This window comes from Lactuca sativa, chromosome 2, assembly GCF_002870075.4.
Source record: "Lactuca sativa cultivar Salinas chromosome 2, Lsat_Salinas_v11, whole genome shotgun sequence".
In the NCBI taxonomy this organism is placed as follows: domain Eukaryota; kingdom Viridiplantae; phylum Streptophyta; class Magnoliopsida; order Asterales; family Asteraceae; genus Lactuca; species Lactuca sativa.
Genome location: NC_056624.2, coordinates 81,215,227 through 81,229,139, shown reverse-complemented (window position 1 = coordinate 81,229,139; position 13,913 = coordinate 81,215,227). Strand labels below are relative to the sequence as shown.

Here is a 13,913-nt window from a genome sequence, read left to right as displayed (position 1 = left end):
TTCATCTAAAATAGTGAATTTTACTGTAGTATGAGTAATGGCATAACACATACTATTGCGATAAACTTTTCTGCTAAGTGCATCAGCAACCACGTTAGCTTTTCCAGGGTGATATAGGATTTCACAATCATAATCTTTGATCAGCTCCATGGCTCGTTGTTGTCTCATATTCAAAGTTTGCTGACTGAATATGTACTTGAGACTTTTGTGGTCGGTAAATAATTGGCACTTTGTACCAAAAAGATAATGCCTCCAAAGTTTTAGGGCAAATACCACTGCAGCGAGTTCGAGATCATGAGTGGGATAATTCTTTTCATAATCTTTCAGTTGTCTTGAGGCATAGGCTATTACTTTGCCACGTTGCATCAACACACAACCGAGTCCCAATCTTGAAGCATCGCTATATACGGAGAAATCATCATCACCTTCTGGGAGTGATAAGATTGGAGCATGAGTCAAAAGATCTTTTAGAGTTGAGAAAGCTCTTTCTTGGGTTTCACCCCATTCGAACTTCACTTCTTTCCGTGTAAGACTCGTGAGAGGTACGGCTATACGAGAAAAGTCTTTAATGAATCTCCGGTAATATCCCGCGAGACCTAAGAAACTACGAATTTCGGAAGCATTACGGGGCACTTCCCAATTTTGAATGGCTTCGATTTTGATAGGATCCACGGATACACCATCACTAGAAATAACATGGCCGAGAAATTGAACTTGGCGAAGCCAAAATTCACATTTCGAGAATTTAGCATATAGTTTCTCCTTTCGAAGAAGTTCCAATACCGCACGAATATGAATGGCATGATCAGCTTCAGACTTGGAATAGATTAGAATATCATCAATGAATACGATGACTGATTTATCGAGCATTGGGCGGCATACCCGATTCATCATATCCATGAATACAGCCGGAGCGTTTGTTAAACCAAACGGCATAACAAGGAATTCATAATGTCCATATCGAGTACGAAAAGCAGTCTTCGGTACATCTTGCTCGTGAACTTTCAACTGATGATAGCCAGATCTTAAATCAATTTTTGAGAAATAGCTAACACCCTGAAGTTGATCGAACAAATCGTCGATGCGAGGTAGTGGGTACTTGTTCTTGATAGTCACCTTATTCAGCTCACGATAATCAATGCACATCCGCATCGATCCATCTTTCTTCTTGACAAATAGTACCGGAGCACCCCAGGGAGAGGTACTCGGTCGAATGAAACCCCTGTCAAGTAGTTCTTGCAGTTGGATCATCATTTCTTTCATCTCAGCTGGCGCAAGACGATAAGGAGTCTTTGCAATCGGAGCAGCACCAGGCACAAGGTCAATTCGAAATTCTACTTGCCTATTCGGAGGAAGGCCAGGCAAGTCGTCAGGGAAAACGTCAGGATATTCGTTAACAACGGGAACATCATTTACAGTTTTCTTCTCCTCTTTTGAGACATCAACTGTGTATGCTAGATAGATAGAACATCCTTTCGATATGAATTTACGAGCTTTAAGGAAAGAGATTATTTTTAAGAGTCTTTGTTCACCGTAGACATAGATATGATTCTCCCCTTCAATAGGAATGCGTACTATCTTTTCATAGCACAAGAGTTCAGCGTGGTTCTTTGATAACCAATCCATGCCGAGAATAATATCAAAGTTGGGCAAGGAGATAGGGATCAGGTTAGCGAGAAAAGTATAGCCTTCAATTTCCATAACACAATCCCTATAGACTTTATCAGCAAGTAATGATATACTTCCCGCAGTATCTACGTGAAATGGTTGCGCGAGTACAAAGCAAGCAATTTGAAAGGAATGCGCAAATTCGTAAGACACAAAAGAATCTGAGGCACCAGAATCAAATAAGATGTGAGCAGGTCTAGAGTTGACAAGAAATGTACCCGTCACAACATTCGGGTCCTCGCGTGCCTCCTCTGAGGTAATCTGAAATGCACGACCCCTAGCTTTCGGCACCTCCTCCTTTTTAGTTGGAGTACCCTTTGATTGTTGAGCAGGGACTTGGCTTCTCGCCGGTTGTTGAACAGAAGCTTGACTTCCCGTCATCTGACTAGTAAGAGTAGGGCAAAAACGCTTCTTGTGGCCAGTAATACCACATGCATAACAAGTAACATCCTTTCTTGGGCAAGCTGGCTTTATATGACCCTTTTCTCCGCATCCATAACAGACAATGGATTCCTTGTCTATTTTGCATTGGCCCGGATGATTCCTTCCACAAATACGACATGAAGGCGATTGCATAGAAAAAGATTGTGATCTACCGCGTCCACGAGAGACACTTTGAGTTTGAACTTGATTACCAGGATTAGTCCGAACGGATTGAGCTGGTAGAAAAGAAGGAACAGTTCTTTCAGTACGTGGTTGCTTCGGAGCAGTAATAGTGGCACCACGTATTTCTAAGTCATGCTCACGTCTTCGAGCATATTCAACGGCTTTATCGAATGACAGAACTTCTCGATTGGCAACGAAATCGTGGATTTCGTGTCGTAGTCCCTCCATGAATAACTGAATTTTCTCGTCTTCAGTTGGAATATACTTTGTAGCAAACCTTGCTCTTTGATTAAACTGAGTTTCATACTCATTCACAGTCATTCCTCCTTGTTTAAGCTCGAGGAATTCCTTCTCCAATCTCCTCCTCATGTCTAGAGGACAATACTTCTCTAGCAAACGAGTTTTAAACATTTCCCAAGCTAAATTCTCCTGGTCAAACCCGTTGAGAGCTTCATATGTTGCTTCCCACCAGACCAATGCTTCTCCGATGAGCATTGCGGAAGCATAGTTAGCCTTGTCTTCATTATCCACATGAGAAATACGAAACACTTTCTCTGTGTTCTGGATCCAAGTAAGAACAATAATGGGATTGAGAACACCGGAAAACTCTGTAGCACCACTACTCTTGAAATCTTTGAATGAGGGACGCTTCACCTCTCATTTTGAAGATTCTCCAGTGGCTTTCTCTTTACCCTTATCACCATTCTTTTTGTGTTCTTCGAGAGTCTGTCGAATAACACCGGTAAGTTTACCCAAGAGTCGCTCCTCGCGAGGAGATACTGGAGTATTCACTTCCTCGGGTTGAGGACCTCCACCAACCTCAGGGGTATGGCTACTAACCTGTTCAGCCATTGCCCTGCAATACGGAGTAACATTGTATTTTAGAATATTAGGGTTTATTATTACCTAATACTTTTACTTATATATTTCCTATGGTTTGTATCCCTATACTTATAATGATTTAGTTCATATATTGAACTTTCAATAGTTTAAGTCTAAATACCAATCCGTGGAATTTAGTTCACTCAAACTACTGCTCTGATACCATGATTGAAAGACCCTAACTTTCGTATTTATGAAAGACCCAAACTTTCATACTCGACAATATAGTTACTCCAAAACATGCTACTTGCATATTCATAAAAACAATATTTTACATTGATAAAGAGATTACAAACTACTGGATACAAACCGACTATTTTAAAGTGTTATATATTACATAACTTCCCAGGATTCTATAGTTTTATACATATGGGAGTGCAAAATACAATAGTTTCAAACTATTCATAAGCTTCCATCGATACAATAGTTTCAAACTATTCAAAAATCTTCTACCAGTGTATAACTATACTGGATGTTTATCTCCTGCAATTTGTTAAACATCGAGAGGGTAAGCGGACACGCTTAGTGAGTTCAATAATAGATACAATATAACGTTATGCCATATATATACTTTAGTAGGGCAGAAGCAAAGAGGAACAAGGAACAACAAGGGCATATGTAAATTATGTGACAAACATTCTACATCGATCATTGATTTGATTTAAAGATATACAATCAATGAGACATAACAATTTCCGTGCTTGATATACATCAATAAAGCTTTGGCCCAAACGGCACAGAAGATATACAACTTCGGATTAACATTTCGGTAGATTTCAGGCTTATAGCCCTATCTAACCTTCTGCCACTACCATAGAATAGAATTCATTCTCTTACGGAGACATGTTCCACATGGCCAGAGGCTACATACCAGTACCAACGTGAATCTAAGTCCTTTCACTGATCACATGGTCAAAGGTATTTCGTTGCTATTAAAAATAGCAATTAAAAATAACCCGGGAAAATAACCCGGAATAATAACACTAAAAAGCACGTAGCACATATAACACATAACATACAATTATTTCTATATATTAAACTCACCGTGAAATAACCGGGGGCTAAAATATTAATTTGGGCAGTACTTCGGCTCTAAATATGACTTTTGTTGTTGAAAACCGGGAATTTTCTTGAAAACCGGGCTCTGCGAAGGTAGAGCTTCGAAACCGAAAAGATAAATTTTTCGGGATTCTCGAGAGTCTCAAGGCGTGTTTCGGGCTTTAGAATCAGTATCGGGGCTTTGGGGGATGTCGGGATCGTAAAAATATTGAAAGAGGGGGTGAAAATGCCAAATTTCTAAAACTAGCCGAGAGGGCTCGCACCCCTTATATAGGGCTGAGCTTCGGATCCGAAGCGAAGGGAAGGAGACAGGCGGCTGCGAGGTTCGGACCAGATGGCAGCTTCGCAGGGCTCCAGCGAGGCTCGGATGCGAGGAGTCATCAGCTTCAGGCGCGTCATCGGCTGGGTCTTCGGCTCGGTCTTCAGCTCGGACAGCAGGTGGCTCGCAGGTGGGTTGCGCATGCGAGGGTGATCAATGCGAGGCGCGTCGGATAGCCATTGGACCGCACCCTCGGTCGAATCAGCATGCGACACGCGAGTAGGGCACGAGGCAGGCATGCGAGTACCACGTGACGACTTCGGACTCCTGTGCGACACGCGTCGCTTCTCGGGCATTGCCACGCAGCAGCTTCGGATACGTGGCCAACTCCGAGCGAGGGTGACGTGGCGTTTCACTATTCATGCGAATTTTCTTGAAAAATGTGCAAAAACTTCTAAAATCCATAACTTTCGCATACGAGCTCCGTTTTTGACGTTCTTTATATCCACGCGAAGCTAGAATTATGCTCTACAACTTTCGTTTAGACTTCGTCGGCTAATTTTGACTTTAATTTTAATATTATTATTTTTAACAGACCGGGACAGGAAAATCCGTTAAAAATTCATAACTTCTTCATCCGACGTCCGTTTTCGTCAGACTTTTTACCGTTGCACTACTAATGACGAGACCTTCAATTCTCGTTTAGGTTGTGTCGGCTAAAAATCACTCGATCTAAAATTCGAGTTTTTAGCTGTCTACTGCTAAGCTGAAACTTCGAAAAATCATAACTTCCTCATACGAAGTCAGATTCAAACGGTCTTTATATGAAAGTTGATTATTTTCACGAGTTCTACAACTTTCATTTACATCACTAAGGCTAAAAACTAGTTTATCGAAAACTAAATTTTTACGCGACAAGGTATTTTCCGGATTTATCACGGAACTTGGTTTGGTCATAACTTCTTCGTTATAACTCGGATTTTGATGAGGTTTTCGCCTAAATGTTTCTAACGAGATTATCTATAACTTTCAATAATAAAATTTTACTTATTCCAGATTTTATATTTTTGCTATATTTCACTATTTGGCTTTTAATTGGAATCTCATAAGACTTCCAATACTTTCTGAATGATTCTAAGCATAGTTTTACTTCAATTCTAGTAAAAACTATCTGTTAGAACTCAACATTCAAATTCACATAATATTTCATAATATTATTTACTTAAAACACGATTTCAAAACGTGTATGTTACACAACATCATCCATACATCCCAAGTAAAAAAAGTGTATCAAATATCAAAAAAAATCAGAGTGAAATATCAAGTGCGGAATCCCTGTGGTGTGCGATACAGTCATCCCGAGCTCTTCCCCTTGGAACCGGAAATACCTGAAACATAAACTGAGAACCATAATCACAAAGCTTAGTGAGTTGCCCAAACTACCCCGTACCATACATAACAAATCACATACTGGGACCCCGCCCTACATCGGGCCTCGCCCGGCATTAGGCCCCGCCCAACAACGAGTCCCGCTCGGTTTACATATTTGTTACTCTCAAGCCTCGCCTGTCATTGGTCCTTGCCCTCTATACACATACAATATATATATATATATATATATATATATATATATATATATATATATATATATATATATAACATAATCATGCTAACACATATAATGATCATAAACAATAGAATATGTTCCAGTCATCAGGCCTCGCCCGACATCGAGCCCCGTCTGGTATACATTGCAGCACATAACACATGCAAGGATCACGCAGACTCCCTACATCCTAGCATAATCAATAAGGGATGGTATTGGTGCCTTAGACCCACTAAACCCAGTGAGGAAACTCACCTCGAATATTGAATCTCACTAAAGATCCCTAGCTGCTGTCTTGATGACTCCCCGAGCTATCAATAAAAAATAACACCCAATTAACAGTTGGGTTCCATTCTATATCCAATAATCCATACTTAGGTTAAAATGACCATTTTACCCCTGACCTAGCTTGATCCAAGACTAAGGCCCAAATCCACAATCTAAAAGGCCCAATACCAAATAGTCCTTCATGGCCCACTTATTGCCCAATTTTCCTAATTGGGCCCAAACCCCCTATATGAGCCTTACCCTAAAGACCAATAAATTTCCTTAGTTCAAAAGCTTGATTTCAAATGGCCCATTAAGGCCCAAAGCAGCAAGGTCCAAAGAAGTAGCCCATCCGAGGCCCAAAAGATGCGAAACCCAACTTCAAATTATACCATTCTACTTTCATAAAAATGGCCATAACTCATGCATGGATGGATCTAACTTCAAAGGTGACAACTTTATGCATCTAGAACCTCAGAAACACCAAGAGTGGCAACTCAAAGCTCCTAGAGCGGTAACACACCACTAGATCTTATTTATAGACCAAAAAGGGACAAAAACACAAACATAATAGATCTAAGCCACCATTGATCAAGTTCATAGCCTTTTACCTCCAATAAGTTGGAAATGAAGCAAAAGGTCGAGATCCACAAGCTCTTCCTTGATCCACCGCCTTGAAACAAGCTTGTTCTTCTTGAATATGAACCAAACCCACCAAAAGTGAACACAATAAGCTAAAAACACAAAGGAGGGACTTAGGGTTTCGATATGGGACTAAAAGGTCTAAGGAGGCTGAGAAATAAGGGTTTCAAAAGCCATAAGGATGAGTATATAGTGGCCAACCCAGGAAATTAGGGTTTCAAGAATCATTACGTACGCCCCGCTTACTCCTCTGGAACCCCGACCAAGTCTTCACATGAGTATGCTAAGCGCACCACTTGGTACGCCCCGCGTACTCACTTTAAAGTTTGTACACTAAGCATACCTTGTGGTACACCCCGCGTACAACTCAAGGACTAAAATGGACAAATTAAATAACACAAGGGGCAAAAGAGAAACTTACAGGATTCAAGTGTTACAATTTCAACTCTGGAGTTATCTCGTTCTTTAATTTCTTCAATGAATTCCTTCATTACTTCATCTTTCTCATCTCTAATCACGAAATTGGTTTCTTCAATATTTACTTCAGCAATTTCGTCTTCAACAACGAAATTAATTGCTTCATCCTTGACTTCTTCTTCCACCTTGACGTCGACAACATCAACTTGGTCATCTAGGGTTTGTGAAGTTTGACGTACCAAAACCGTGTCAACAGACGAGGCTTCATACTCTTCCACTTCTTTTTCGATCCCAAAAGTCTTTGTCAACGTCTCCGCTCTTCTGTTCACATTAATAGTCTTCAAGGTCATTGGCATATACTTCCCTCAGAGTTTTCGTTTCAGAGATTCCCAAGAAGAGAGTTTCCCCTTTCCTTCACGAACTCTCTTTGCCTTCAACCCCTTATACCACAATTCAGCTTCACCACGCAACCTTAGAATTGCATATTTGCAACTTCATTCATCGTCCACTCCTTTGAACTGAAAAATTCTTTCCATCTCTTTCTCCCAATCCAAGTATTTTTCTGTATTGAATCCTCCAATGAATTTAGGCAATTCGTTCATCTTTAACTTCTCAACAAACCTGGCTGCTCACGCCTTGGCTACCTTCGACTTGATTCTTCAACTATATCCTTCATGGCTTCACGAAGAAACTTCAGATCATCCTAAATTCCTAATCCATCTGGAATAACACTTGGCAGTAACTTTTAGCTAGAACAACAATGGCATCAAATTTTTGCAAGAACTCAACAATAGCAAATCAACAACACCTCGACACAAACTTTTCGGCTCCCGGTCGAACTTTACTTTGATACATGCAGCAAGATTTGTTTTAAAAAGAACAAGAACTTCAATAACAACAACCGTAATCAACAAAAGTCCGGTAGGAGCTTTTGAGCTTTGATACTACAATTTATGGATATTTGGACCGCTCCAAGGGTCCATAACATGACTCGAATTCCCAACACAACAATTGATAAGAAATTTGGAGCTTGGGATCGAATTTGAAGCGAAATAACAATACATACAAGAACAAAGAATAAAAGATAAGAACAAAGGATAAATGTGAAAATCAAGTTAGACCTATAACTTGAGATACGGTGAAAACAAACCAAGACATATTGGTTTGGGTTCAAGATCAGAGTTAGGAGACGCGTAAAGACCAGCTTTTGAATTGTAGCCACAACTCAGAAAAGATGACAACAAGTTCAAAGTTTTTATATATTCGATAATTTGATCCCCTCTTACAAATGAACAACATGGCCTTTTATAGCCTTACAAAGATAATGGTAAAATAACTTAAAAGACACTATTTAACTATGCCGGTTAATGGTTCATTAAGATACTAATAAAAGACTTAATAAAATGCTATTAAATGTTGGTCTTGAAAAGTAACGTCTTCGAAGTAGTTGTATTGGTAAATGGTGTCTTGGGAGAAGTTGTCTTAGGAAATGGAAAAGGTAGCGCTTCAACTCCCAAGGCTTCCTGAAAAACGCCACGTGTAAAGTAACCTCGCATCCTAAGGCTTCACATCCACCAAACCTCATTCGCATCAAGGTCAATCGCAACCAAGTCATCATGCACATCCATATGTCCCATTCGTATCGTGACAGCCTTCGTATCCATTCATCCCATTGCAATCAGACTCTCACTCGCGTCAAGTGACTAGCAAATTCAAACCGAACCTCACTGCTATCACCCAGATCGCAATGATCACCAAATACATACGATAGGTTGCAACCGTTCGCAATCAATCGCATTTGATCGTTTCTAACCACCAATCGCAATTGTTCGCATCTATCCAATACCCATTCGCATTCAAAGCCCTCCTCGCATTCACATTCCAAAACATGGCATTGCGACTCATTGTGACGGTTCACACCCAATCGCACCCGTTCGCAATTTAAGCTTATTTTAGGGCTGAAAACTTTACTTCTCATCGTGATTGACGTTATGACCTGATTGAGTTCGGATCGAAAATAGACATTTAGAGGACCGCCATCCAAATGCACATCAGCATGTTGTTTTGGTTAAAAAATATAAACATGTTTTTTTAGTTAAAAATAAAAGAATGTGTTTCAACGAATGGTGTTGTAGTTCTGACTGATGTGGTTGCTCCATACGAACATTATATGCAAGGAGAAAAATGCCAAAATACTAGAAGAGCGTATGAAATCCAAAATATGAAAATTGTTGGATGAATACATATGAAATCAATTAAATAACCATACACACAAAATGGAGTTTTACGAGATAAACTCGTGAAAAAACAAAAAAACAAAATAGTAAAAATGAGTTAAAAGAAAATTTCTTACATGGCTGAAATGGCATGATTTTCCTCGCTAAATCCATTAAGTACAAATAATTGACACTTTACTAAACATGGACAAGGGACAAGATAGTCATTTCATATCTGCCTCTATATCACCTCTCTCCTTAAGAATTCTATAAAAGAGAAAATCAACGACTCCATATATCTAAAACTTATAATCTGCAGATTGAAATCCAGGTTTTCGAGCTTTCGTCTTCTTAACCTTCACCTTCACCCATACACCATTACTTATTAAAGACTGAAGTACACTTTGAAGTTTCCCTTCCAATTTCTCACCTTTTCTTGGTGTATAAATCACATTGTGAATATCATCAGCTAAAGCTCTTTGTGCTAATACTTTCCCAACAGCAGCACAAGCAGCAACATTCCTAGTCGAATCCAGATCAAACTTCATGTCTTTAGAAATGGAATGAGCCACAACAACAACATTACTTGTTGCTCGATGAACAATGCATGCACGTACAGATGCTTTTGAGATGTAAATGTCCAAACAAAATGGCTCATGATAAGCTGCTGTTAACTGATTGAAAGTTGGAACCCTTTCCTTTTGTTTATGCTTATTTCCCATTAAAGATCCTTCCAGTTTATCCAATTTATGAAATTTGGAAAGTTGGTTTCCTTTCTTTTTGCTTTCTGTGATCTCATCTTGTCTGTTTGAAACATTTTCAAGTCTTGAAGAAGGGGTTTCTTTTGAAATTGAATCACCCTTCCTTTTAGAAGATTTCCTCCTGTGGAAATCAAAATTGTATTCTTCGTATTCTTTGGAAGATTTGTCAAGCTTATAAAACAGATTTCCACATATTCTCAAATCATCGATTTCATCAAAATCAGGGTCGTTTTGGTTTTGAGGTGCATGATTAACCATTTGAGCATGAGAGGAATTAGTTACCTGTGATGGGGAAGTAGCATCTTTCATGGCATCTGCGAAACCTGTTGAAATTTCCCAAGTCTCATCATCTACGATGTCAAGTTTGTAATCGTGGGGTTGATCACAAACTTTTGAAAACAATGGTAAATGGTGAAGGTTGTGATTGTAATTTGAAGAACTGGATTCATTTTTCGAATCACGAGTTGCTTCAGTTCTATTATGGACAGAACGTAAGATACTTGAGGAAAGGCTGCGGTTTTTTGGATGAAAATGGTAATTCACTATTTCTCGAAAGATGATTGCCCTCCTAAGGGACATCCAGTTCATCTTGTGGTGTTGAACCAGTAGCAGTTGGCGGAGAATCTTCTAATGTTCAAACAAACGAAACATCAAACACCTGGTGTGCAAAACCAAAATGAGCAAACCTTCGTTTCAGTGGGTGGCAAGAGGCACAAAGAGAGACTTGAAAAACGATTCAAAATGAGCCTAAATTTCCCAAATGAAAGGAACTACCAAACACGCCAAAAGAAATCATCAAACACCGGTATCTAGAAAACAAAAGAAACCAGCAGAAAAATTGGAGAAATCGTAGTCACATCATGGGTCGAAACATAAGTTGAATAGGGGGAATAGGGAAGAAGGAGACGCATCTGGTGATCGATTGGAGGGAGAAGAAGTGGGATAAAGAACCTACGATCGATCTTGAGAGAAGGAGAAGCTGCGATTTTTTGAATTTTGATGGGTATTAATAGATTTTGAGAAGCAAGGAGGGTTCGAGTTTCTTGCTGGGTCCGCTCGCACACACTCAAAGCCTGATTCGCTCTCGACTCTTGAGTGGCTTACTGGGGTAGCACTTTCTTTTGTGGGCTAGACAGCAAATGCAGGCGACAACAATAACGCAAATATGGGGAAGGGAGGTTTAAAAGAACCGTGGTCGATCCACACCAAAGTATGGGGTAGTATACCTAAATTTTTTTGAAGGACAACATTTTGGAAAAACAGAAAATTGATTTATTAATGTAATTAATTTTTTATTTTGTTTATATTTAGGTAATAATTTTTTGTTTAAATTATTTTAAGGACAACATTTTGGAAAAACAGAAAATTGTTAATTTTTTATTTTGTTCATATTTAGGTAATAATTTTTTGTTTGTATGGATCTAAATAACAAATTTATTGGAAGTATTCACATATGACAATTATAACCGGCTGTAACAGGTTACATCCGATCATAATAGTCATACGAGAACACTTTCAACAAATTCCTTTTCTAGATGTATATAAATTTTTTTTTACCAAAATATGAACAAAACGAAAAGGTAATTACCCTGATAAATCAATTTGCATTTTTATTAAGGTAGTCGATCATAATGTTTGTAATATTAATAGATTCAGTTAAATATGAACAACAACATAGGGCTTCACCTTCAATTGATTATATAGTTGTTGGAGGATCGAAACTTGGTGGTCAAGGACATGGAAGGGTTGTTGGTGGTCTTAAAACATCTTATGTGAATGTTGTTACGGGCAATACTGATAATAATGCAACATCGAATGTGATGGGAGCCAAGAAAAAGTTATCTTAAAGGAAAAAAGACGTGTTAAGATTACATGATTCTAACAAGATTTTGGTTGCTAAGGTTAGGGATAGGGAGACTTCAACTTTACTTAATCTCTATCAAATTTGTTTGAATGAGGGATATGTGGAGCTTAAGATCAGGAATATTTGTGGCTTATGGGTTCTGAATGAATTTCGAAACTCGGAGGCATGTTCTACGTTTCAAAAGAATATCAGTTTAAAAGGTTTTGTTAAAGAAGGCAACCGAATAAGCAATAATTTTTGTGGTGGAGGAATGGATGGTGTGGTAGGAGGTTAAATCATTAATCCAGGGCTGGCCCTAGAGCACAGGCAAGCGGGGCGACCGCCTCGGGCCTCAGCAAAATCGGGCCCCCCTACAAGTTACAATTGGTATACGTATATATAGTTTGGCATAATATATAATATAATATGAAGAAATGAAACAAAGTTATTTGGAGTTGAGATGGTAATGCATATAAATTTGCATGGTGGAGGCCTCGTGTTCGATTCTTGCATTTGTCATCTTTTTTTAATACATTACACTTCAGTTATTTATTTATTTATTTTTCTTTTTTATGTGCCTTTCCGATAAATGGCACTTCATTTTTCAAGAAGCAATCACGAATGTTTGATGAAGTCCCCTCGTTATACATTACTTCACAATAGTTTCAAGAAGTGAATAATTCATCATGAAATCTTGCTTATTTCGTAAATATGTAAGAAAAAAACCAAAAATATGCCATCTTGTTTCTCTATTCACTTGTTCCTCTTTGTGTGGTGTTTTTTAATACATACATATCTATTATTGTTCACTTGTTCCTCTTTGTGTGGTGTTTTTTAATACATACATATCCATTATTGTTTGATCCGAGTTTGAGGTTTTAATTGATAAATAAATCTACAAGTACTTAATTCTGATTTAGATTAGTTTTTGATTCCTACTTACCAATATAGATAGTCTTCGGTTCTTCTTACAAATCTTGTTCTGTTCAGGTCAAGATGCTATAAAAATGATCCTTATCGGCGGTTGATGGTTTATGAAAGTCCTCGTGAATTTTTGGCTTCTTACTCAAACTTATTGGTGTTGTTGCAGCATTTTAATGCCTCATACAAAGCTTCCTATAAAGCAATAAAGCCGACTTTGGTGGTTTTTTATTTTCGGTTCGGGTCTGGATCATTCAGCCATGTTGTGTGTTACTTGGAGTTGTTGTGTATATAGTTAAAGAAATTATGGATCTCTAATTGCATTTGCAATGTTAATTCATGGAGTCTTATGTATTTTACCTACCATTGACCATTTTACCCCTGATGTTGTTTAAACGCGTTCTGGGCCTAATACAATGTTGTTGATGTGCTGAAATGTTAAGTTACCTGCATAAAACTCATTTCATAGTGTTCATGTTGTTGCTCTAATTCTTTTTGGTTGGTATCTTTACCATTTTGCCCTTAGGGGTAGTTTTCTTTTATAATTCTTCTTGGTGTTGTAAGAATGGGTGCACTTGACTCAATGGTTTTCTGAACTTTAGACATGTTATGTCTTTCATCTACATAGGTAAAAAAAACGAAGCTAAAATTTGTTGTAATTAACTTACCTATCTTTTTTGTTTTTTTTGAAATTTTCTTTTTGACGGGTTTACTATAATCATTTATCCAAGTCCGACATCTTTACATACAAATCTTTTCAATTTTT

At 38.4% G+C, this 13,913-nt stretch overlaps 1 protein-coding gene across 1 annotated transcript; it reads right to left on the bottom strand.

Annotated features, from left to right (window-relative positions):
* Positions 1–9,626: 9,626 nt before the first annotated feature.
* LOC111888689 (uncharacterized) lies at positions 9,627–11,542 on the bottom strand. Its single transcript, XM_023884816.3, has one exon. The coding sequence runs from the start codon at positions 10,969–10,971 to the stop codon at positions 9,922–9,924; it is 1,050 nt and encodes a 349-aa protein (XP_023740584.1). The 5' UTR covers positions 10,972–11,542; the 3' UTR covers positions 9,627–9,921.
* Between the last annotated feature and the right edge of the window lie 2,371 nt (positions 11,543–13,913).